Source organism: Salmo trutta, chromosome 30 (genome assembly GCF_901001165.1).
Source record: "Salmo trutta chromosome 30, fSalTru1.1, whole genome shotgun sequence".
Taxonomy (NCBI): Eukaryota; Metazoa; Chordata; class Actinopteri; order Salmoniformes; family Salmonidae; genus Salmo; species Salmo trutta.
In genome coordinates, this window is record NC_042986.1 from 27778975 (window position 1) to 27806227 (window position 27253).

General features: G+C 47.9%; 1 protein-coding gene across 1 annotated transcript in view; it reads left to right on the forward strand.

The window, feature by feature from the left end:
* Positions 1 to 267: 267 nt before the first annotated feature.
* LOC115168410 (protein bicaudal D homolog 2) overlaps positions 268 to 27253 on the forward strand; it is an 88380-nt gene continuing 61394 nt past the window's right edge. The window contains exon 1 of the mRNA XM_029723655.1: positions 268 to 854. Coding sequence (XP_029579515.1) covers positions 615 to 854 — 240 coding nt within the window. The 5' untranslated portion in view covers positions 268 to 614. The remainder of the gene's footprint in view (positions 855 to 27253) is intronic.

A 27253-nucleotide genomic window follows, 5' to 3' on the forward strand; every position in this document is an offset into this window, starting at 1 on the left:
TAACTAATTGGCTGACAAGGACAATGTTTTTCGAGAACAAATTACGGTAAAATAACATCTTGTTTCTATGTAATATCGACCCATTATTCCATATAAAACATTTATGAGGTGAAAAGTTCTGTTTATACAGCAAAGCCCAGCACATTAAAGCCTGCTTGTGAAAAGCCACCAATTTCACAGGAAGTTTACCCATGTGAGTGATTTGTCTGTGGTACTACATTTCCCATCAAACACCATTCTTATCTTGTACTCTCAGCTGAGTGATCTGACAGCGACCGACCGCTTCTTCCCCAATCGCTCAGCAGCCGGGGAGAGGCGAAGGGCGAAGGAACAGCAATCATGGAGCAGTTGTAGGGGATAATGGACAAGCCTCTCCTCCCGGAAGAAAGCAAAGAAACCAAAGCTACATGACCGAAAACATTATTCCCAAAGCGGCAACGAGAAACACAAGAGTATCAATCATGCAGTTCAAATACAGAAGAATCGAATAATCTATTCCAACGAAAGGGTTCTCCGTGATCCTTCAAGGTTGGAACCGCTTCAAGTCGTCACGTCCCCACATTGTACGTCGCTGGCGCATCGGCCGCGGTTGATCGATCACCATCGTCCATAGTATGTCCGTGGAGGACCAGCGCTATTCCGACGCAATGCGGGTGCTAGAGGCCGGACCGGAGTGGCTACGAGCCGAGATCGAGCGCCTTTCCCGGGAGCTGAGTGAGACTACCCATGAGAAGATCCAGGCGGCGGAGTACGGGCTGGCGGTGCTGGAGGAGAAGCAGCAGCTGAAACAGCAGTATGACGACCTGGAGATCGAATACGAGACCGTGCGCCAGGAACTGGACATGCTCAAAGAGGTAGGCATATACCTAGTAGTCTTTTACTGGTGTCTATTTACTGCAGTAAATGTGCAGTGCTATAAAATACCATCGATTTTATGTTTGCATGAATTAATGAATGTTTGCATGTGTTTATTTATTATTGGCAGCTGTAGGCCTAGCCTATGATATGTCCTGAAATGCCGTTATTTTTTAAACATTCTATTCTGACAAGTGCTCCCCACCCCACAAGGTCAACTGTAACGGGGTGAGAAGATGATGTATTTGGAAGCTTGCCTCAGGCTCTATCAGTGATTCCCCTGCCCTCTGTGGGAACATTTATATTCTTGCCATACTGCCTCGTCTCTCTAGCTCCATGCTTAGTAATATTTGCATGCCCATACAGTGTTTGCTGTGTATAGTCATTTTCTGTGGGATTTGAAATGTGAACTGTAATACATTGTACCGCTGAAATAATACTCCAATGAAGATGAGTTATCTGACCAATGCTGAAAGTTCTATCATCACAAATGTATTTTAGTAATGGTTATCCACTGACACCCTGCTTATTAAGCGTTTTGATAGTCTATGAAAAGTGCTGTAGAATTGTAATTTATTATTATTAATGTGTAACTAATTAAAAAGTGGACATCAACTCCATTGCTTTTGGTTGATATGGTTTCATTTCTAATTTACACACACATGAACGCTTTCAAATGCTCATTAAGACAGTACTCTTACTAAAGCAGTCTCCCAAACCAGTGGACCTGAATGATCTGGTATTTCCAGTACGGTTTGAAAGAGGCGGGCATGTGGTTTTTGAATTTTGAAAGTTCCCGCCTGAAAAAGAGGAAGGATGAGTAACTTATTAATGGAGAAAACTAAAGGAGTTCCTCCCATTCAGGAATGGGAGAAATGCTGACTGTTAGTCAGGGCAGGGAGACAGGATAAAGGACTGTCCTGTGTTTCCAAACTGTGAAAACCCCTTTCCCACTTAAATTTCCCATGCCAGTCCTAGATCTCTCTTCCCTTTCCTGGCAGAGGTTTCAGCAGCCTTGTGATTTTGATTAGGAGAGAGAGAGCAGGGGAAGAAGTGGGTTAGAGAGTCGGAGTGAACCGCTGCAGCAGCTGAACAGCTCACGTGTCCCAGGGCAATTTGGTAGAAAAAGGGGATGCCCTTTTTAGCACTGAGGAGATTTCTGCCCAGAGCGTCACTTCATGGCCTGGATGAGTTGCTTCCTGCTATGTGGAACCCATTTCTGAGGTTTTCCACTAGTTAGCACAGCCACAAAGTCAGACTCCACAGCCACAAAGTCCAAATTGGCTACAAACATGAGCTTTTGGTTTAAGGTTAGGGTTACATTTGACATTTACATTTTAGTCATTTATCACGACTTACAGTAGTGATTACATACATTTTGATACTTATTTTAAGGTTCAGAAATACAGTTGTAAGAAGATAAATTCTGGAAATGGGTGGGGTTTATGACTTTGGGGGTATAGAAGCTAGTGACGACTCTGAGATCTTACATCCCTCTTTCGTCCCACATGACTAGAATAGACCAATCATTTGTGCTCAGTGGGCCTGATACCCCATGATGCTGCACTCCTCCTTGCCTTGCTTAACATGTGCACAGCTCCCTTGGGTGTGTGAATATGTGAGTGGGATGAGGAATGAGACGGAAAGAGGGAGGGAGGCAGAGAAAGAGAGAGAGTTACCCTTGGCTGAACAGATGACGCAGTACAATCTGAAGGAAATTAGCTCATTGTTTCTCTCTATCCCCCCCTTTCCTCAGTCTTCTCTCCCTTTTTCTTCCCTTCCCTATTGCATGTCTCTCTTTCTCTCCCCCCTCTCTCTCCCCTTCTTCCTCTGTGCATAGTGGCTGGGTTTTAAAGAGGTTTTCTTGGGGCTGTCTCAGCAGCCTCTCTTCTGTGTTCCCATGCATTCCCCTGGCCAGAATCTCAGAATAACAACATGAAACCTCCTGAATAGAGGAAACAGACTGGAAACAAGCAAGAATGGTAACCATGGCAGTAAAAGAGAGAGAATAGGATAAACTCGTTGCTCCTAGATACAGATGGAGTGCTTTTGTTTTTCTTCTGCTTTTTGGATTGTTTTCCAAGCCAACAATTGTTTCAAAAAGCAGTCTGAATCATTGCATTTTTGTCTGACTTATGAAGTTAGTGACCCGTTGACTTTGTCACTGACAATGGCGTAATGAACAAATGTCCAATATCCACTGTTTGTTTGACTGATTCTGGTTTGATGATCAGTCAAACTTTGTCCATTTGGAAATCAGTTCATTGTTTGTCTGCCTTCCATTTGTGGGCCTATTGTAGATATTGATATATTTTTTAACCTTTTATTTAAGTAGGCAAGTCCGTTAAGAACAAATTCTTATTACAATGATGGCCTAGGAAAAGTGTGTTAACTGCCTTTTTCAGAGGCAGAACAACAGATTTTTACCTTGTCACCTCGGGGATTTGATCTAGCAACCTTTCGGTCACTGGCCCAATGCTATAACCACTTGGCTACCTGCTGCCCTATTTGCATTGAGTCATGCCTGGATCCGAATGGTGTGTCGAAATTGAATTGATATTTTGCCATTTTAGTGACTATCCTCGATGTAGCCTAGCTGAGGAGATGACATCATTGCCATGATAAATGTGTTTCTTTCTCTCCGCTTGGTAGATGAAACAATGGTTTTATTACTGCCAGTGTTAGATGTATGGTCAAGTCCTGGCTGATACTAGCCTTCTGTCCAACACTACTTTTTTAGTATTAGAAATCCCAGAGTGCAAAGAACCTTGGTATGACCTTGGACAACACCCTGTCATTCTCTGCGAACATCAAAGCAGTAACTCGCTCCTGCAGTTTCATGCTCTACAACGTCTGGAGAGTACGACATTTCCTCACACAGGAAGCAGCGCAGATCCTGATCCAGGCACTTGTCATCTCCCGTCTAGACTACCGCAACTCTCTGTTGGCTGGGCTCCCCGCTTGTGCCATCAAACCCCTGCACCTTATCCAGAATGCCGCAGCCCACCGGATGTTCAACCTTCCTAAATTCTCCCATGTCACCCTGCTCCTCCGCACTCTCCACTGTCTTCCAGTCGAAGCTCGCATCATCTTCCAGACCATGGTGCTTACCTACGGAGCAGCAAGAGGAACTGCACCTCCTTACCTTCAGGCTATACTCAAACCCTACATCCCAACCTGAGCACTCCGTTCCACCACCTCTGGTCTCTTGGCCCTTCCACCCCTCCGTACCAGCTCGCGCTCAGCTAAGTCAAAGCTCTTCTCTGTCCTGATGGAACAAGCTTCCTCCTAAAGTCAGGACAGCAGACAGCAGAGTCTCTACCATCTTTGGAAAACGTCTGAAACCCTATCTCTTTGAAGAGCCCAGCTCGATGCCCCCGACGCCCCCCTCCCTACTTCTCTTTTCCCACTAGCACTGACTTTGCTGATAAATACTTTGCTGAGGGAAAATGTACATGAAACGATTGCAATGTGTTGTCTCACCTAGCTATCTTAAGATAAATCCATTAATTGTAAGGCGCTCTGGACAAGTGTCTACTACATGACTAAAATGTAAAAATGTTTAATGTAAGAAATGTTCCATCTGTGTAGCCATTAACCACAATAATAACCAGAGGGCAGTGATATCCGGGGATTGTTGTGTTGTCTGGTCTTGTGCCTTTAGGGTTAAACGTTGGCCGTAGGTCATTGGTCAAGGTTCATTGTAAAGGTGACTCTAAAGGAAAAACATTTCCCCTCCCCCCGTCCGTCTTCCCCCCCCCCATCCGCCCCACGCTTTCTCTCCCAGCCCTCCTCTCCCTCTGTGCTGGTGGGTGGAAGCAGGAAGCTCTGTTATCAGGAAAGAGGATGGGGGGAAAAAACAAATCCCTTTCAACTCTGACTTCCTCTAGTTCGCTGTGGGATAGCAGCTGGGTACCTGGTTAACATGGTCAGAGACAAGAGAGGCCTGTCCGACTGGTGTCTAAAAATACACCTTATCTATATCTGTGGGAAATATAATAATCATTCAAAATGTCTTCATATTTCATATTATACAGGATGCCTGAATATAATTATCTGTAACAGAAGAGACGAGTTGTTCTGTTGAAACAAACTCTTAGCTCAGATGACCTGTAGAAGTACAGGGCACGCATGTCATTACAAGTCTTCAGTCACAATGGGTTGTCTGAATTCAAATAGCTCATTTATTTTTGCCTGCCACTGTGTGTTGAGTTAGGGCAGTGCTATTAGGAGCAATTCTGGTTTACTGCTATTAGTTTTCTTTAGCGACTCCAAACGGTCTAGCTGACCTCTACAAACAGAATGTTGGCTGTCGTTTGTCTTTAGGGGTATTTAAGACTGTTGGACTACTGTCTAGTCAGGTAAATGTCATGTTGAATGACCATTGTCTTTGGAGATGGTTGTACCTGGTTACTATTTACCCTGCTGAATACCATGTTTGGTTTTCCTTTCTCTTTGGCGGTCCTCTCTGAGGACTTAGACAGGTCGGAATAAAAGACCTGGGAGATTTACACCGTACTGTCTGTTCAACACTGAACCCTGTCCAGATGACACACACACTCAGCCTGTGTGTATGTCTCTGTGTGTGCACAAAATTCATATTTGTTGCGTGTTTAAAATGACTGTTTTTTTTTACTCTTTTGTTCCAATCTGGGTGGAACAAGCAGGTCAGAAGTCATCTTTGGTAGTGAGCAAAGTCTAGCTGCACTGGTGTACAGTAGGTCTAACCCCGGGGGCAGTCAACAACAGACCTGAAGAAGAGGACACACACACACACACACACACTAGTCAACACCACTTGGAAGGCAGTGTGCCTGTGAATAAGTGTGACTGAGGCTGCTGTTCTGCAGATTAAGGCTTTACAGCAGCTACCTGCTGCTGCAGAATGGCATATAATGAAACATGAGAGACCATCCATGAGGTTTAACTATGGATGGATTTGATATAGTATATTTTGAAGATATTTTCTGTTTTTCTATACATCCACTGAATACTTACATGTTTTCACGTTTTCTAGAGACAGCGTTCTAGGAATCCTCCTGCCCTCCTAATTGCTAGTCACTCTGACTTACTGCTCCCATACTGCTCAGGCTTTAGATTCATACTACTAGTATATTGTCATTCCTTGCCCATCTCTTTATATTCCATAGGACTTATAGCTATAACATTAGGTTGTGATCTCTCTGTTTGGCTTTGCTTTGACTCTTGTCATTGTTTGTGAGTGACTGGACCAGTGGCAAGCTAACTTTCCCTCCCTAATCTTACACCCACCTCACAAGGGTAGAGGGTGCTTACGGCTTGGTGACTGTTGCTAGCTACCCATTGATAGCTCATAGCGAGGGGAAGTGGGTGGCAGTCTGAGCTAGCCGCTACGGCTACGCTGGATTAGAGTGTCCATCTGTTGTCCAGTGAGACCTACATCCTGGGCTACTTGGCCCCCAGCCCCTGTGAGTTTTTTTGGGGTGTTTCTCAATAGTTGAAAGTGGATTCCTCTCCTCGTCTCCTTTCCGTCATCTCCTTCGTCTTCAATGATCAGATCGTATCAAAACACAATTTTTTTTTTTCATAGTGTAGGTTTATAAGAGGAGGTTTAGTACTTCCTTTAGTTCTATAAAGTAATAAAGGTACTCTCCACCCTGTGATGAGAAGACTGTGGACTTTCACCTCTTACATTAACCATTTACGCTCGTGGGAATTGGCCTATATGGATAGAGATGTTTCTTACAGAAGAAATATGAAAAGCATATGCACAACAACGGTAGCCATTGAAAGGGAACAGTTTGGATATTATGGGAAAATGATTAGACCAAAGGTGAGGACACAACAGTTCACCGGACACAAGACTGAATCCACTATGTTATGTGCATTGTACATTTCATTTGTTGATATCGAAATCTGAAAATACTCTGGGTATATTCAGTAACATGATAAGACTATTCTGTGGGGTAGCTGCAACAGGACAAAAACACTACAAGGCTTTGAGTGAGAGTACTAGCTGGTGTCTCCAAGTGGACACAAACCTCCAAAGTGTGCATAACTCCTAAGCAATTTCAATTAACTTTTATGATGTAAAGAAGAGTTTTCAACTATAAGGTACTTTTTTGAGCTTCTAGCTGTGCTGTTGAGGAACTAGAGCAAGCACACTTGTAGTTGTTTCATTTGGAACACAACCCTGCATTCCCGCCATGACACAATTATTATTGTTGTTGTTTATGGAATCCAAGAACGGTCCATTAGAAATCACAATCTGGGTCAGGTGGAAAGATTTAATATCTTCTTCTGTTGCCAACATGATTAGCTAAGTTATAAAATAGGATCTTACATTGTTAGGCTTTCACAAGGCAATTCAGAGAAAAATATCGTCATTTTGGTGCACATAGTCATGAGTGCATTCAGGTGCGTGTGCCCCGGCAAATTTTCTGCACAATGAACAAACATGCTCATTCTGTTCAGACCAACCCAGGGTACGACGCCATGTCATTTTGTAACTGTACATCAAACATAGTGATCATAAGCATTGACATTGGATATGACATGAGTTTTATGATTTGAAAATGTAAAGTACACATTTGGACTCACTGGTGTTTGACTTGGTTGTATGACGTCAAAGCACTATTTATTATAATCTTCAATGTCTTACTTTCAAAATACATCAAGTCATCTTAATTTACAGCATATCCCTCACCCAGACAACAAACAATTTGCAAATGTTACCCAATTAGCCCAAAAGTGAAATGTAGATTTCCTCAACCCCAATCTTAATCATGACTATTACAGGGATCAGTGGTCAGGGGAAACTTCACTGATTGTGGCATATTTGTCTTGTGGTGAAGTTGAGGCATGATGTGACTATCTCAAGCAACTGTTGTTGTTACATGTAGCATCTCTAAAGCACCCAGAATGTCACAAGGCTGACCGAGTGGCCATAAAGATGTCAGCATTCTATAATTATTTTGGGACCAGACAGCACACCCATAGAACATATCATTGCCTTCTCTTTCTGGCTGTTTCTCTCCAATGCCAGACCTCTCTGTAAGTCAACACACAGTTGTCATAACAAAGGCCAGTGTTCTCTGGGTTCTTGTGGGGGGTGTCATTCAGCCATTCTCTCTTTCTCTTTCTTTCTCCCTCTCTCCCTCTCTCTCTCTGTCTCTCTGTCTCTCTGTCTCTCTGTCTCTCTGTCTCTCTGTCTCTCTGTCTCTCTGTCTCTCTGTCTCTCTGTCTCTCTCTCTGCCTGCCTGCCGTGGAATTCTCCCTGACAATCGGAGTCCAAGACACTGTTAAGTTGAATAAAAACTGCCCGCTCTGTCCTTGACTCGCTGGTCTTTGTGTGCCTGAGCCCGATGGGGTTAACAGGTCTTGGGTGTCACAGACGAAGGGAGAGTTAAACGCTCACAGAGGAGAACAAAAGACAGATTGGAAGAGGCGTCCCATTATGGCCATATTTGAAAGGACAGGTCACTTTTAAATGCCAATTCACTAACGTACATATGTCCTTCAACAAAGATGTTTGGTGTGACTTTAAACTCTTCCACTGTGTTTGATCTAGGATCCCCATTGGATCCATTTTAAAAATAGGAGGAGGATAACACAGTCCCATCTGCTGCCTTATAAGGGAAGAAATGTCATAAAGTTTGATTGTAGTCCAACGGTTGGATTGGGCTCTAGTTGTAGGGAGTGTTTGTCTGGTGTGTTTGCCCCAGTATGGAGCCCTGATGGTGGGGTTGGTCAGAGATGGACAGGGCCTCCCGCCCTGGAGCCATCAAACTGTGTGTGTTTGATGGGGACTCTTCTATAAACTATGTCCCTCCTCCTGAACTCTCCCCATATTGTAGAGGGTATTTTAACAGGCCCTTTCATCTGTGGCGGCCCTGCGCCAGACACCCACTCTGCAATTAAGGGGTAATCTTTTCTAAATGGCACTAAATAAAGTCCCAAATCCCCTCCCTTCTGGGCCTAAGAGGATGAATCCCAGCCACTGTGCTCAGGGCTTACGGAGGTCTGGGAGCCAGGCCAGAGCCCAGCGACACTCCACGCTCAGCCCAGGGAAGGGAGGGCCTGTCTAGGTGCTGCTGCCTGACGCTCCCCTGCCTGGTGCTGTCCTGCCCCCCCCCCCCCCCCCCCCCCCCCCCCCCCCCGGTGCCCTGCTAGCCTACTCGTCTGTCTGTCTGTCTGTCTGTCTGTCTGTCTGTCTGTCTGTCTGTCTGTCTGTCTGTCTGTCTGTCTGTCTGTCTGTCTGTCTGTCTGTCTGTCTGTCTGTCTGTCTGTCTGTCTGTCTGTCTGTCTGTCTGTCTGTCTGTCTGTCTGTCTGTCTGTCTGTCTGTCTGTCTGTCTGTCTGTCTGTCTGTCTGTCTGTCTGTCTGTCTGTCTGTCTGTCTGTCTGTCTGTCTGTCTGTCTGTCTGTCTGTCTGTCTGTCTGTCTGTCTGTCTGTCTGTCTGTCTGTCTGTCTGTCTGTCTGTCTGTCTGTCTGTCTGTCTGTCTGTCTGTCTGTCTGTCTGTCTGTCTGTCTGTCTGTCTGTCTGTCTGTCTGTCTGTCTGTCTGTCTGTCTGTCTGTCTGTCTGTCTGTCTGTCTGTCTGTCTGTCTGTCTGTCTGTCTGTCTGTCTGTCTGTCTGTCTGTCTGTCTGTCTGTCTGTCTGTCTGTCTGTCTGTCTGTCTGTCTGTCTGTCTGTCTGTCTGTCTGTCTGTCTGTCTGTCTGTCTGTCTGTCTGTCTGTCTGTCTGTCTGTCTGTCTGTCTGTCTGTCTGTCTGTCTGTCTGTCTGTCTGTCTGTCTGTCTCCCTCCCTCCCTCCACCGGGTCTGTCGTGCTTCTCTGGTGTCCCATAGATTAGGCCAAACTGAAATGAAGTCAGATAGAGGATGTGTGGGTCCAATGGACAGTAGAGCAGAAAGCAATGTCTCAAAAACACAACCTTCAGAAAAGAGTTCCACTCTAGATTTGTGGAACTTGAGGCAAAGGTTCAAGTCAACTGAAGCCAACATTCTGTATCTGGTGTAACTACAATCACTTGGACCGAGCTACCATATATGGTGCCTTGGACTGTACAAAGACCCAACTGCTGTTAGCGTTGATGAATAAAGGGCTTGTGAAGCACTTTGAATTGTTTGGTGGCTCTACTGAAACAGGAGATGAGTGAAGCAGAGCACAGGGCCAGGGTGGCTCTACTGAAACAGGAGATGAGTGAAGCAGATGACAGGGCCAGGGTGGCTCTACTGAAACAGGAGATGAGTGAAGCAGAGGATAGGGCCAGGGGGGCTCTACTGAAACAGGAGCTGAGTGAAGCAGAGGACAGGGCCAGGGTGACTGTATTGAAACAGGAGCTGAGTGAAGCGGAGGACAGGGCCAGGGTGGCTCTACTGAAACAGGAGATGAGAGAAGCAGAGCACAGGGCCAGGGTGGCTCTACTGAAACAGGAGCTGAGTGAAGCAGAGGACAGGGCCAGGGTGGCTCTACTGAAACAGGAGCTGAGTGAAGCAGAGGACAGGGCCAGGGTGGCTCTACTGAAACAGGAGCTGAGTGAAGCAGAGGACAGGGCCAGGGTGGCTGTATTGAAACAGGAGCTGAGTGAAGCAGAGGACAGGGCCAGGGTGGCTCTACTGAAACAGGAGCTGAGTGAAGCAGAGGACAGGGCCAGGGTGGCTCTACTGAAACAGGAGCTGAGTGAAGCAGAGGACAGGGCCAGGGTGACTGTATTGAAACAGGAGCTGAGTGAAGCAAAGGACAGGGCCAGGGTGGCTCTACTGAAACAGGAGCTGAGTGAAGCAGAGGTCAGGGCCAGGGTGACTGTATTGAAACAGGAGCTGAGTGAAGCAGAGGACAGGGCCAAGGTGGCTCTACTGAAACAGGAGCTGAGTGAAGCAGAGGACAGGGCCAGGGTGGCTCTACTGAAACAGGAGCTGAGTGAAGCAGAGGACAGGGCCAGGGTGGCTCTACTGAAACAGGAGCTGAGTGAAGCAGAGGACAGGGCCAGGGTGGCTCTACTGAAACAGGAGCTGAGTGAAGCAGAGGACAGGGCCAGGGTGGCTCTACTGAAACAGGAGCTGAGTGAAGCAGAGCACAGGGCCAGGGTGGCTCTACTGAAACAGGAGCTGAGTGAAGCAGAGGTCAGGGCCAGGGTGACTGTATTGAAACAGGAGCTGAGTGAAGCAGAGGACAGGGCCAAGGTGGCTCTACTGAAACAGGAGCTGAGTGAAGCAGAGGACAGGGCCAGGGTGGCTCTACTGAAACAGGAGCTGAGTGAAGCAGAGGACAGGGCCAGGGTGGCTCTACTGAAACAGGAGCTGAGTGAAGCAGAGGACAGGGCCAGGGTGGCTCTACTGAAACAGGAGCTGAGTGAAGCAGAGGACAGGGCCAGGGTGGCTCTACTGAAACAGGAGCTGAGTGAAGCAGAGCACAGGGCCAGGGTGGCTCTACTGAAACAGGAGCTGAGTGAAGCAGAGGACAGGGCCAGGGTGGCTCTACTGAAACAGGAGCTGAGTGAAGCAGAGGAGAGGGCCAGGGTGGCTCTACTGAAACAGGAGCTGAGTGAAGCAGAGGACAGGGCCAGGGTGGCTGTATTGAGACAGGAGCTGAGTGAAGCAGAAGACAGGGCCAGGGTGGCTCTACTGAAACAGGAGCTGAGTGAAGCAGAGGACAGGGCCAGGGTGGCTCTACTGAAACAGGAGCTGAGTGAAGCAGAGGAAAGGGCCAGGGTGGCTCTACTGAAACAGGAGCTGAGTGAAGCAGAGGTCAGGGCCAGGGTGACTGTATTGAAACAGGAGCTGAGTGAAGCAGGGGACAGGGCCAGGGTGACTGTATTGAAACAGGAGCTGAGTGAAGCAGAGGACAGGGACAGAGTGGCTCTACTGAAACAGGAGCTGAGTGAAGCAGAGGACAGGGCCAGGGTGCCTGTATTGAGACAGGAGCTGAGTGAAGCAGAGCACAGGGCCAGGGTGGATCTACTGAAACAGGAGCTGAGTGAAGCAGAGGTCAGGGCCAGGGTGACTGTATTGAAACAGGAGCTGAGTGAAGCAGGGGACAGGGCCAGGGTGACTGTATTGAAACAGTCAATCAATCAATCAAATTATTTATAAAGCCCTTTTTAAATCAGCAGATGTCACAAAGTGCTTATATAGATACTCATCCTAAAACTCCAAAGAGCAAGCAATGCAGATGTAGAAGCACAGTGGCTAGGAAAAACTCCTTAGAGAGACAGGAATCTAAGAAGAAACCTAGAGAGGAACCAGGCTCTTCAGGCTGTGCCGGGTAGTGATTATGAGAATATATGGCCATTAAGGCCAGATTAAGGCCAGGAGCTGAGTGTTTGTGAAGCAGGGTAGTGGCTGGGTGGTGTGGCAGGGGGAGAAGCTGTGTTTGTGAAGCAGGGTAGTGGCTGGGTGATGTGGCAGGGGGAGAAGCTGTGTTTGTGAAGCAGGGTAGTGGCTGGGTGATGTGGCAGGGGGAGAAGCTGTGTTTGTGAAGCAGGGTAGTGGCTGGGTGGTGTGGCAGGGGGAGAAGCTGTGTTTGTGAAGCAGGGTGGTGGCTGGGTGGTGTTGCAGGGGGAGAAGCTGTGTTTGTGAAGCAGGGTAGTGGCTGGGTGATGTGGCAGGGGGAGAAGCTGTGTTTGTGAAGCAGAGTAGTGGCTGGGTGGTGTGGCAGGGGGAGAAGCTGTGTTTGTGAAGCAGGGTTGTGGCTGGGCGGTGTGGCAGGGGGAGAAGCTGTGTTTGTTTCTTCTTCAGTTGTGAGGTTTGGTCTCTGGTGGGAGGGTTAGTCAGGTGAACTGTTGCTGTTTGCTTTGGGAGACAGCAGGCATGACATCAGCAAGAGTAAAGGTTTAGAATTTCAGGTGCCTGGTATTATGTTTCAGGTGCCTGGTATTATCTTTCAGGTGCCTGGTATTATCTTTCAGGTGCCTGGTATTATCTTTCAGGTGCCTGGTATTATCTTTCAGGTGCCTGGTATTATCTTTCAGGTGCCTGGTATTATCTTTCAGGTGCCTGGTATTATCTTTCAGGTGCCTGGTATTATCTTTCAGGGTATAACTGTCTGTTAGATAACTTCTCTGGATTTTACTGTCTGCAACGCACACGATGGACGGCATGTGGAGACTGACTGCCCCCTTGCCTAGCTAAGTATATAGTACGCAGGATGATGTCATTACTGACTGCAGTGGGAGCTCTCTCGCCACGCTCAGATATCAAGCAGCTTACCTGTGTCTCGCCAATATCCCTCTCACTGGCCAACTCTCGTTGACCGTGTCTCTCTATGTTATCAGACTTGGTGTGGTAGAAGTTCATGTTCATGGGGTTTTTGACTCACTTCAGCCACCGTTTCTAAACACATGCCCTGTTGAGTCCTCCACCTCTCTGTTGTGGTGAGCGCCATGGTGGGGCCATGCCCCCTGCCCCCAGGATGCCACCCTAGAGCGGGTTAAATCCCAGACCCCCATCTGCCCTCTCTAGTGCAGTATGGACCCCAGATTACAGCATTGGGCCATATTAGCTGTATTTAGCTTTCGGAGGGTATTAGACTGAGGATAATGGCAATTTGGGGTTTTCCTCAACCACCTGGAGTACCCCTGGAATTCAGGAGGGCATAAAGAGACAAAGTGTGTGTGATCTGATTTGACTGTGTGTGTGTGTGTGTGTGTGTGTGTGGAATAGTGATTGTTTCTTTGGACATTAGATCGAGGCAGCTCTGAATGAATGAATCCAGTCACAGTGCATTGAGAGTAGCAGTACAGCGACCCAGCAGGGTCATTCTTCCACTAGTGTAATCCTATTAGTGGAGCACTATGGCCAGATCAGGCTATAAGTAGAGGATGAGGTCATCATGGCGGGCCTGAGATCCTCTGTCACGATGTTAGGGTTTAAACAGAAGAGCTGTGGTCTCTGTGTACGGCTGACATTCTCCTGCCTCCTCCACTCATCGCCTTCATAAATCCCTCAACACAAAGAACCCAATGTGTGTGAATGGGCCGTCTGAGACCATGTGTGCATGCCTGTGTGCGTGTATGTTACAGAGTTGGTGCTGTAAACTGACAGAGGGGAGCCTCTCCTTCCTCTCCTTCTCCACTTCTCCCCCCCTCTCCTGTCCTCCTCCTCTTCCTGTTGTTCTTTATCTCTCTGTCATCACATTCTGTCTGTTCCTCAACTAGCTGATTAGACTAGACGTTTTGTCTTCACCACAGAATGTACTCTTCAGCACATTTTTTTATCTAACTTGTCTCTTAATTGTCTCTCTCAAATGTGTCCTATTTCAATGATTGTGCTGATGATTATTATTACACATATTCTTAGAGTGAAAGGCTTGTTAGTCCAATGATTTTCACTGGTGTTCGTCTAGACACTGGTTACTGTCACTGGTGTTCACCTAGACACTGGGTACTGTCACTGGTGTTCACCTAGACACTGGTCACTGTCACTGGTGTTCACCTAGACACTGGGTACTGTCACTGGTGTTCACCTAGACACTGGTCACTGTCACTGGTGTTCACCTAGACACTGGTTACTGTCACTGGTGTTCACCTAGACACTGGGTACTGTCACTGGTGTTCACCTAGACACTGGGTACTGTCACTGGTGTTCACCTAGACACTTGGTACTGTCACTGGTGTTCACCTAGACACTGGGTACTGTCACTGGTGTTCACCTAGACACTGGTCACTGTCACTGGTGTTCACCTAGACACTGGGTACTGTCACTGGTGTTCACCTAGACACTGGTTACTGTCACTGGTGTTCACCTAGACACTGGGTACTGTCCCTGGTGTTCACCTAGACACTGGGTACTGTCACTGGTGTTCACCTAGACACTGGTTACTGTCACTGGTGTTCACCTAGACACTGGGTACTGTCACTGATGTTCACCTAGACACTGGGTACTGTCACTGGTGTTCACCTAGACACTGGGTACTGTCACTGGTGTTCACCTAGACACTGGTTACTGTCACTGGTGTTCCCCTAGACACTGGGTACTGTCACTGGTGTTCCCCTAGACACTGGGTACTGTCACTGGTGTTCCCCTAGACACTGGGTACTGTCACTGGTGTTCACCTAGACACTGGGTACTGTCACTGGTGTTCACCTAGACACTGGTCACTGTCACTGGTGTTCACCTAGACACTGGGTACTGTCACTGGTGTTCACCTAGACACTGGGTACTCACTGGTGTTCACCTAGACACTGGTCACTGTCACTGGTGTTCACCTAGACACTGGGTACTCACTGGTGTTCACCTAGACACTGGGTACTCACTGGTGTTCACCTAGACACTGGGTACTGTCACTGGTGTTCACCTAGACACTGGTTACTGTCACTGGTGTTCACCTAGACACTGGTCACTGTCACTGGTGTTCACCTAGACACTGGTTACTGTCACTGGTGTTCGGCTTAGATTCACTTACCCATACATACTATTTGTACTTGCACTGACCCTCACCTGGTTATGTAGTGTTTCTGGAGATAGGCTCTCTATTCTCTGCCTGGTCAAGAGTAAATGCCTGTCAGTGTCAGGGTGGTTATGTGATGCTGTTTCTGCAAGTATACTGTATGTTATATAAATGGATCAGATGTGTGTTTACTTGACTCCCGCCTGCATAGTTCCTTTTATGAAAGTGTGTGGATTAACTCTATTATCGGATCGCCATCAAACCCTGTTTATGCTCTCTGCCTTGCCAAGCGCTCCAGGCGACCTGAGATACAGTAGTTTAGTTTACACCCACACACCCCTAACAGATAGCCTTACCACCCTACACCGCTCCTCCCTGCTTGTTGTGAGCAACACTGTACCTTCCCTCTCCCCGTTTTGTGATTTAAGACCTACAGTGCATTCAGAAAGTATTCAGCCTCCTTGACTTTTTCAAAATGTTGTTATATTACAGCCTTATTCTAAAATGAATTAAATACAAAAAAGCTCAATCTAAACACAATAACCCGTAATGACAAAGCGAAAACAGGTTTTTAGAAATGTTTGCAAATTTATTAAAAATAGAAAATAGAAATACCTTATTTACATAAGTATTCAGACCCTTTGCTATGATACTTGAAATTGAGCTCGATGCATCCTGTTTCCATTGATTATCCTTGATATGTTTCTACAACTTGATTGGAGTCCACCTGTGGTAAATTCAATTGATTGGACATGATTTGGAAAGGCACACACCTGTCTATATAAGGTCCCACAGTTGCAGTGCATGTCAGAGCAAAAAACAAGCCATGAGGTCGATTTGAATTATCTGTAGGGCTCCAAGACAGGATTGTGTCAAGGCACAAATCTGGGGAAGGGTACCAAAAGATTTCTGCAGCATTGAAGGTTCCCAAGAACACAGTGACCTCCATCATTCTTAAATGGAAGAAGTTTGGAACCACCAAGACCCTTCCTAGAGCTGACCGCCCAGTCAAACTTTGAACTCGTTGGCCTAAATGCCAAGTGTCACGTCTGAAGGAAACCTGGCACCATCCCTACGGTGAAGCATGGTGGTGGCAGCATCATGCTTTGGAGATGTTTTTCAGCGGCAGGTACTGGGAGACTAGTCAGGATCGAGGGAAAGATGAACGGAGAAAAGTACAGAGAGATCCTTGATGAAAACCTGCTCCAGAGCGCTCAGAACCTCAGACTGGGGCGAAGGTTCACCTTCCAATAGGACAACAACCCTAAGCACACAGCCAAGATAATGCAGGAGTGGCTTCAGGACAAGTCTCTGAATGTCCTTGAGTGGCCCAGCCAGAGCCCAGACTTGAACCTGATCGAACATCTCTGGAGAGACCTGAAAATAGCTGTGCAGCGACGCCCTCCATCCAACCTGACAGAGCTTCAGAGGATCTGCAGAGAAGAATGGAAGAAATTACCCAAATACAGGTGTGCCAAGCTTGCAGCGTCATACGCAAGAAGACTTGATGCTGTAATTGATGCCAAAGGTGCTTCAACAAAGTACTGAGTAAAGGGACTGAATACTCATGTAAATGTGATATTTCCGTTTTTCATTTGTAATAAATGTGCAAACATTTCTAAAAACCTATTTTATCTTTCTCATTATGGGGTATTGTGTGTAGACTGATGAGGGAAAAAAACAACTTAATCAATTTTAGAATAAGGCTGTAACGGAACAAAATGTCAAAAAAGACTTTAACAAATGTCATGTCTCTGCTTCAGAGCCCGACAACAAGACATCTTTCTCTCCCCCAGCCCTCCTCAGAGGTTAAGGGAAGACAGATGACGCCTCTAGTGATGTCCTTGAAGTATGGCCTTAAGTCTCAACCCTGCTTGGCCTCCTCACTCCTAACCCATGGCGTCTTGACTCCCTCCGTCCGCTCAAACTCAGCTAGCTCCCTGTTGCTCCTCACAGCTCCTTCCCTCTATTGAATTACAGTCCAGCCATGCATCCTGTTTACCTCAACACAGCCCTAGCTGGTTAATTATAGGAGTACGGAAGCAGCTGAAATATGGCTCTATGGACCAGACCGGACATCTTTGAGAGAATAGGAGGTGCAGAGGCATAGAGTTCATTAAAATCCCTGTCCACCCCCCTTTATGTTTTGAATACGGAAGATGGTAGCCTGGCTACCCATACACATTGCTCCGTCCAAACGCCACACCCACGAACGTTTCATCCCCAAAATGAATGTATTGCGATAGATAGAGCAGGGGAATTCAATACCGTATGAGTCGTCAGGCAATGAAGATGGGTGTTTGTGGAAGCAATGTGTTGGTTTCCTCTCAGTTGGGTTTTTACATGCACTGTTTCCTGTTCTGACTATCTCCAAGGAAACGGAGAATACCTACCCCTCTGAGCTGATGCTGTGATGTGGTCCTTAACCAGCATCTACTAATGTGTTCTAATCTAACACATGTACTCACGCTCTAGTATGTGGGTGAATGTGCTAATGCCCTGTCCATTACACATGTGCTCAGTGCTGTATGGGAGATTGGATCCGTCTCTCCCCCAGTAGAACACCCTCAGGGCATATAGGGGGAGAATTGGCCCTGATGGTGTATAAGAGGTCCCCTTGGGGTACAGGAGCATGCCCAAAAACAAAAGAGGGGCACAGGGGGAGGGGGTATTATTAGCATCATACAGAGTGCAGGAATAATGAGGTTAATGGCATTAGTTGACACACACACACAGGTGTGACCAGCCCCACCCCTATCTTCAATCGAGGGGCTCAGACATGGAAAGTAGAGCTTATATTGGGGTGAGGTGTCAGACTCAGTGATGAAATACCTCCGTTAATTTATGCATCCATCTTACACTGCAGTCTGCAGCTCACTGTTTGAATGACCATGTTGAAGAGCTTGGGGGCACTGTGTGTATAGTGTATCTGGGTGGGTCCATGGTTTGCCTTCTGAGTCCCACCAGTCAGTTTGGGTCCCTTCTCACTCCCCATTTCTCTCCCCCAGTATCCTCCTTTCTCTCCCCCTTTCTCCCCCGTATCCTCCGTTCTCCCCAAGTATCCCCCTTTTTCTCCCCCAGTATCCTCCTTTCTCCCCGTATCCTCCTTTCTCCCCAAGTATCCCCCTTTTTCTCCCCCAGTATCCTCCTTTCTCTCCCCCTTTCTCCCCCGTATCCTCCGTTCTCCCCAAGTATCCCCCTTTTTCTCCCCCAGTATCCTCCTTTCTCCCCGTATCCTCCTTTCTCCCCAAGTATCCTCCTTTCTCTCCCCCAGTATCCTCCTTTCTCCCCCGTATCCTCCTTTCTTCCCAAGTATCCCCCTTTTTCTCCCCCAGTATCCTCCTTTCTCCCCCGTATCCTCCTTTCTCCCCCGTATCCTCCTTTCTTCCCAAGTATCCCCCTTTCTCTCCCCCACTATCCCCCTTTCTCCCCCAGTATTTCCCTTTCTCCCCCAGTATTCCCCTTTCTCCCCCAGTGTCCTCTTTTCTCACCCAATATTCCCCTTTCTCCCCCAGTATTCCCCTTTCTCCCCCATATCCTCCTTTCTCTTCGCCTTTCTCCCCCAGTATCCTTCTTTCTCCATCAGTATTCCACTTTCTCCCCAAGTATCCCCCTTTTCTCCTCTTTTCTCCCCCGTATCCTCCTTTCTCCCCAAGTATCCCCCTTTCTCTCCCCCACTATCCCCCTCTCTCCCCCAGTGTCCTCTTTTCTCACCCAATATTCCCCTTTCTCCCCCAGTATTTCCCTTTCTCCCCCAGTATTCCCCTTTCTCCCCCAGTGTCCTCTTTTCTCACCCAATATTCCCCTTTCTCCCCCAGTATTTCCCTTTCTCCCCCAGTATTCCCCTTTCTCCCCCAGTGTCCTCTTTTCTCACCCAATATTCCCCTTTCTCCCCCAGTATTCCCCTTTCTCCCCCATATCCCCCTTTTCCTCCCCCTTTCTCCCCCGGTATCCTCCTTTCTCCCCCAGTATCCTCCTTTCTCCCCCGTATCCCCCTTTCTCCCCCGTATCCTCCTTTCTCCCCAAGTATCCCCCTTTCTCCCCCAGTATCCCCCTTTCTCCCCCAGTATTTCCCTTTCTCCCCCAGTATTCCCCTTTCTCCCCCAGTGTCCTCTTTTCTCACCCAATATTCCCCTTTCTCCCCCAGTTTTCCCCTTTCTCCCCCATATCCTCCTTTCTCTTCGCCTTTCTCCCCCAGTATCCTTCTTTCTCCATCAGAATTCCACTTTCTCCCCCAGTATCCTTCTTTCTCCATCAGAATTCCACTTTCTCCCCAAGTATCCCCCTTTTTCTCCTCCTTTCTCCCCCGTATCCTCCTTTCTCCCCCGTATCCTCCTTTCTCCCCAAGTATCCCCCTTTCTCTCCCCCACTCTCCCCCTTTCTCCCCCAGTATTTCCCTTTCTCCCCCAGTATTCCCCTTTCTCCCCCAGTGTCCTCTTTTCTCACCCAATATTCCCCTTTCTCCCCCAGTATTTCCCTTTCTCCCCCAGTATTCCCCTTTCTCCCCCAGTGTCCTCTTTTCTCACCCAATATTCCCCTTTCTCCCCAAGTATCCCCTTTTCTCTCCCCCACTCTCCCCCTTTCTCCCCCAGTATTTCCCTTTCTCCCCCAGTATTCCCCTTTCTCCCCCAGTGTCCTCTTTTCTCACCCAATATTCCCCTTTCTCCCCCAGTATTCCCCTTTCTCCCCCATATCCTCCTTTCTCTTCGCCTTTCTCCCCCAGTATCCTTCTTTCTCCATCAGTATTCCACTTTCTCCCCCAGTATCCTTCTTTCTCCATCAGTATTCCACTTTCTCCCCCAGTATCCTTCTTTCTCCATCAGTATTCCACTTTCTCCCCCAGTATCCCCCTTTTCCTCCCCCTTTCTCCCCCAGTATCCTCCTTTCTCCCCCAGTATCCTCTTTTCTCCCCCTGGGTGGGTGTGGAGGAGAGCGGACCATAGTCAGGGAAACCCAACTGGAACACTACTATATGTGCTATTGTATGTCAGATGTAGGAGGGGAGACAGGGAGGGATGGTGCTAGAAAATGGGTGGATCAAGACCGATCACAAGGGACTTGTAGGCCTAGGAAGGGGTAGGGGGATTGTGTGTGTTTTGGAAAGGAGGGTAGGTATGGGGAGATTGTAATTGGATGTGTGCCAGTCTCTCAGGGGTCCTTGAGAACTGGGACTAAGAGATGGAGAGTGGGAGAGGGGGTGGGGTGGCAAGGCCCAGTGCCAGGCTTTCCTGTGGGAACCAGCCTGCTCTCTTTTAGGTGTGAATAGAGGAGAGCAAAACCCTGCTCGGTCCCACCAGAAGTCTTCCTAATGAGTTTAAAGAGCCACGACTCAAAAGGGAAGTGCTTAACCATTGTTAGGGTGTGTTAGGAGGGATATGTGGCCTGCATTTGCACTGTATTTCTCTCCCAAGTATTTCACTGTATTGTGTATGTTAGAGTTAAAGTATATTAAGGTAGACTAATGATGAGATATCCATCATTTGACAGAAAGTCAATGCAGTTCTTGGAAGTGAACATCCATGCATTTCGCATAGACTAATTTGTCACTTAAAGGATAGTGTGCATATGAAACCCAGCAATTTGTCATTGTAATGCAGAATGGTTAATGCATGTGACATTGTGTCTGTCTGTGTGTCTGTCTGTCTGTCTGTATGATGGATTGGGTCTCATATGGCAGGGCTGTACCTTCCTGACCTGAGAATTAACCCCACTGGGAGAGAGGGCAGGAGTTACTAGCCCCCCACACCCAGAGACCAATTACTGCTAGTGGGAAAGGGGTCATTATTCTCTGTCTGTGGTGTGGGGGGCTAGCCAAGAGACTGGGTTGGTTGGGTGGGTTAGCAGATAGGAATTGGGGTGGATCGTGTGGAATAGAGGATGAGGGGTTGATGGGTGTGGAATGGAGGGTGAGGGGTGGATGGGTGTGGAATGGAGGGTGAGGGGTGGATGGGTGTGGAATGGAGGGTGAGGGGTGGATGGGTGTGGAATGGAGGGTGAGGGGTGGATGGGTGTGGAATAGAGGATGAGGGGTGGCTGGGTGTGGAATAGAGGGTGAGGGGTGGCTGGGTGTGGAATGGAGGGTGAGGGGTGGATGGGTGTGGAATGGAGGGTGAGGGGTGGATGGGTGTGGAATGGAGGGTGAGGGGTGGCTGGGTGTGGAATGGAGGGTGAGGGGTGGCTGGGTGTGGAATGGAGGGTGAGGGGTGGATGGGTGTGGAATGGAGGGTGAGGGGTGGATGGGTGTGGAATGGAGGGTGAGGGGTGGATGGGTGTGGAATGGAGGGTGAGGGGTGGATGGGTGTGGAATAGAGGATGAGGGGTGGCTGGGTGTGGAATAGAGGGTGAGGGGTGGCTGGGTGTGGAATGGAGGGTGAGGGGTGGATGGGTGTGGAATGGAGGGTGAGGGGTGGATGGGTGTGGAATGGAGGGTGAGGGGTGGATGGGTGTGGAATGGAGGGTGAGGGGTGGATGGGTGTGGAATGGAGGGTGAGGGGTGGATGGGTGTGGAATGGAGGGTGAGGGGTGGATGGGTGTGGAATGGAGGGTGAGGGGTGGATGGGTGTAGAATGGAGGGTGAGGGGTGGATGGGTGTGGAATGGAGGGTGAGGGGTGGCTGGGTGTGGAATGGAGGGTGAGGGGTGGATGGGTGTGGAATGGAGGGTGAGGGGTGGATGGGTGTGGAATGGAGGGTGAGGGGTGGCTGGGTGTGGAATGGAGGGTGAGGGGTGGCTGGGTGTGGAATGGAGGGTGAGGGGTGGATGGGTGTGGAATGGAGGGTGAGGGGTGGATGGGTGTGGAATGGAGGGTGAGGGGTGGATGGGTGTGGAATGGAGGGTGAGGGGTGGATGGGTGTGGAATAGAGGATGAGGGGTGGCTGGGTGTGGAATAGAGGGTGAGGGGTGGCTGGGTGTGGAATGGAGGGTGAGGGGTGGATGGGTGTGGAATGGAGGGTGAGGGGTGGATGGGTGTGGAATGGAGGGTGAGGGGTGGATGGGTGTGGAATGGAGGGTGAGGGGTGGATGGGTGTGGAATGGAGGGTGAGGGGTGGATGGGTGTGGAATGGAGGGTGAGGGGTGGATGGGTGTGGAATGGAGGGTGAGGGGTGGATGGGTGTGGAATGGAGGGTGAGGGGTGGATGGGTGTGGAATGGAGGGTGAGGGGTGGATGGGTGTGGAATGGAGGGTGAGGGGTGGATGGGTGTGGAATAGAGGGTGAGGGGTGGATGGGTGTGGAATAGAGGGTGAGGGGTGGATGGGTGTGGACTAGAGGGTGAGGGTTTTGGGCTATAAGGGGGCAGAGAGAGGGAAGGAAGGGATTTGGAATGAGGGATACATCGGGTGAGTGAATAAATTAGTTAGGAGGTGGGGATGCACAGGAAGGAGGCAAATCTGGTATATTGTTTATTCAGCAGATGTAAGATAATGAAGATTAAATGATAGCTGGCTTTATGAACTCTGGATTGATTTTAAAATGATATCTGTTAAGTACCAGCTCAACCCCCCCATCCCCCTCCCTGCCTGTCCCCAGTGACATTACCCCCCATCCCCTCCCTGAGTCTGTCCCCAGTGACATTATCCCCCATCCCCCTCCCTGAGTCTGTCCCCAGGGACATTATCCCCCATCCCCCTCCCTGAGTCTGTCCCCAGTGACATTACCCCCATCCCCCTCCCTGAGTCTGTCCAAAGTGACATTACCCACCCATCCCCCTCCCTGAGTCTGTCCCCAGTGACATTACCCACCCATCCCCCTACCTGAGTCTGTCCCCAGTGACATTACCCCCCCATCCCCCTCCCTGCCTGTCCCCAGTGACATTACCCCCCCATCCCCCTCCCTGCCTGTCCCCAGTGACATTACCCCCCCATCCCCCTCCCTGCCTGTCCCCAGTGACATTATGAAGAATGAGTCTGAGGGGAATGGAAAGGTTATACACCGAGGAGAGTTAATTCGCGTCATTGGTGTAGAACTGTAAATCATGTCACAGAGTGTGGGTCCAGCCTGTCAGAGAAACAGATCTCACTCTCTTTAGTGGCAGGGGACCAACTGACACACAGCCTGGCACCAGATAAGGCTGTCTTTGTATTGCAAATTACAGAGAGCCTAAATCCTGAATGAGCTTGTGCTGCACTGAGCGTCTCTGATATGAGTAATGATATCAACACCAGAGACGGGCTCTGATATGAGTAATGATATCGACACCAGAGACGGGCTCTGATATGAGTAATGATATCAACACCAGAGACGGGCTCTGATATGAGTAATGATATCGACACCAGAGACGGGCTCTGATATGAGTAATGATATCGACACCAGAGACGGGCTCTGATATGAGTAATGATATCGACACCAGAGACGGGCTCTGATATGAGTAATGATATCAACACCAGAGACAGGCTCTGATATGAGTAATGATATCAACACCAGAGACGGGCTCTGATATGAGTAATGATATCAACACCAGAGACGGGCTCTGATATGAGTAATGATATCGACACCAGAGACGGGCTCTGATATGAGTAATGATATCGACACCAGAGACGGGCTCTGATATGAGTAATGATATCGACACCAGAGACGGGCTCTGATATGAGTAATGATATCGACACCAGAGACGGGCTCTGATATGAGTAATGATATCAACACCGGAGACGGGCTCTGATATGAGTAATGATATCAACACCAGAGACGGGCTCTGATATGAGTAATGATATCGACACCAGAGACGGGCTCTGATATGAGTAATGATATCGACACCAGAGACGGGCTCTGATATGAGTAATGATATCGACACCAGAGACAGGCTCTGATATGAGTAATGATATCAACACCAGAGACCGGCTCTGATATGAGTAATGATATCAACACCGGAGACGGGCTCTGATATGAGTAATGATATCAACACCAGAGACGGGCTCTGATATGAGTAATGATATCAAGACCGGAGACAGGCTCTGATATGAGTAATGATATCAACACCAGAGACCGGCTCTGATATGAGTAAATGATATCAACACCAGAGACCGGCTCTGATATGAGTAATGATATCAACACCAGAGACGGGCTCTGATATGAGTAATGATATCGACACCAGAGACGGGCTCTGATATGAGTAATGATATCGACACCAGAGACGGGCTCTGATATGAGTAATGATATCAACACCAGAGACGGGCTCTGATATGAGTAATGATATCAACACCAGAGACCGGCTCTGATATGAGTAATGATATCAACACCAGAGACCGGCTCTGATATGAGTAATGATATCGACACCAGAGACGGGCTCTGATATGAGTAATGATATCAACACCAGAGACGGGCTCTGATATGAGTAATGATATCGACACCAGAGACGGGCTCTGATATGAGTAATGATATCAACACCAGAGACGGGCTCTGATATGAGTAATGATATCGACACCAGAGACGGGCTCTGATATGAGTAATGATATCAACACCAGAGACAGGCTCTGATATGAGTAATGATATCGACACCAGAGACGGGCTCTGATATGAGTAATGATATCAACACCAGAGACGGGCTCTGATATGAGTAATGATATCGACACCAGAGACGGGCTCTGATATGAGTAATGATATCAACACCAGAGACAGGCTCTGATATGAGTAATGATATCGACACCAGAGACGGGCTCTGATATGAGTAATGATATCAACACCGGAGACGGCTCTGATATGAGTAATGATATCAACACCAGAGACAGGCTCTGATATGAGTAATGATATCAACACCAGAGACGGGCTCTGATATGAGTAATGATATCAACACCGGAGACGGCTCTGATATGAGTAATGATATCAACACCAGAGACGGGCTCTGATATGAGTAATGATATCAACACCGGAGACGGCTCTGATATGAGTAATGATATCGACACCAGAGACGGGCTCTGATATGAGTAATGATATCAACACCAGAGACGGGCTCTGATATGAGTAATGATATCAACACCAGAGACGGGCTCTGATATGAGTAATGATATCAACACCAGAGACAGGCTCTGATAGGTGCGCCTGATGTATGGAGCTTTAGAATCAGTGCCCTCCCTTGAGAGAGTTTCCTTTCCTCGTGGTCAATAGTAGATTTAGCAGCCAGACAATAGACTGCATAAATAACCTCTAGTGGACAGGCCCCTACAGCTGCTTGCCTTATTTTCTATAGACTGCTACATATAAATATCCTCTAATATATTATACAGACGGTTCCTTACTATTCAATAGACTGGATTGCTAGTTTAACCTGTCTGTTACATACATTTCTGTTGAGACCGGAGGCAAATAAGCAGAGAAAATTGCTTGGAGAAATTTGGCTTCCCTCCTTTGCGTTGCAAAACAGCACCCTGGCTTAATAACTGCTTTTTCTCTGGTAGGGAGAAATAACACATGTTTTTCTGTAGACTTTTCTGTTCTTTCTATGCAAATAAACCACTAACTCAGTTCAGGTCGAACCCGTTCAGAAAACTACCCTACCTCCTCACCTCACATACAGCGCATCAATCTATACACAATACTCCATAATGACAAAGCAAAAACTGTTTTTTTGAAATGTTTGCACAATAAAATATTCACTGAAGTATCACATTTACATAAGTATTCAGACCCTTTACTCAGTACTTTGTTGAAGCACCTTTGGTTGCGATTACAGCCTTGAGTCTTCTTGGGTATGATGCTACAAGCTTGGCACACCTGTATTTGGGGAGTTTCTCCCATTCTTCTCTGCAGATCCTCTCAAGCTCTGTCAGATTGGATGGGGAGCTATTTTCAGGTGTCTCCAGAGATGTTGGAGAGAGGCTGGGCCACTCAAGGACATTCAGAGACTTGTCCCAAAGCCACTCCTGCATTGTCTTTGCGGTTTGCTTAGGGTCGTTGTCCTGTTGGAAGGTGAACCTACGCCCCATTCTGAGGTCCTGGGCGCTCTGGAGCATTTTTTTAAAATCAAGGATCTCTGTACTTTTCTCCGTTCATCTTTCCCTTGATCCTGACTAGTCTCCCAGTCTGTGCCGCTGAACAACACCCCCACAGCATGATGCTGCCACCACCATGGTTCACTGTTGGGATGGTGCCAGGTTTCCTGCCGTTTGGCAGGAGGGCTGTTATGTGCCTTTTACTGAGTAGTGGCTTCCGTCTGGCCACCCTACCATAAAGGCAAGAAGTTGTTTGTGCTGACGTTAAAGTGAGGGCCGTTGTACAAAACATGGAATCAGCAATTGGATCATCTCTAATGAATCAGAGTATCAAAGCCAATTAGTATTTCCTAAACGCTGCTTTGCACACGTGTTCAGGGTCTGGCCCAACCCATCCGTTTCTGGGACCAATCAGAACTCTTTGATTGGGTTTGCATTCGAGAAGTCATCGGGAATGAGATTAAATCCAGACTCATCGTGGAGAAGAAACGTTAGTGGGCGTGGCATTTGGCTGGAGCAATGTAAATGGGTAGATCGGCAGGGCTAATAGGCCCGAATTGCTAAGAACCACCCACAGATAACAACGTATTCAAAAAAGAAAAACATGTATAAATGCAGAGCTCTGTTGGTTAGTGCCACGACAAAGTCCATAATGAGTGCTTTTACTCTGTAATAACACAGTACTACTGGCCCACTGAGGCCCGACCGATACAGATGCAGACACTGTCTCTCTCTATCATCTAGTCCAATAACAGTGCAAGGTTCTAGGTCCTTCCATTGCAGGTGTTTCACTAAACTTCCAGTTAACACATTTAACCTTTCTTCTCTTCCCTTCGTTGTTGCTGTAAAAAAGAATGTGTTCTCAGCTTACTAACCTGGCAATATTAGGGTTAAACATGAAGATGGCACACTGACAGAATCGCTAACACAGCTACTAGGAGTACATTCATTGAATAAGAAATTAGGCCTAGGTGATTCTCTCCAATCACATCTGAATATAGCACTAATCAGACTTAAGTGGATAGCCTGAGAGCCACAGTAGTCTATTCCCTTTGTTGAGAGGAGACATAGATATACACTGTAGGCTTAACTGATTGTACTGCTGTTT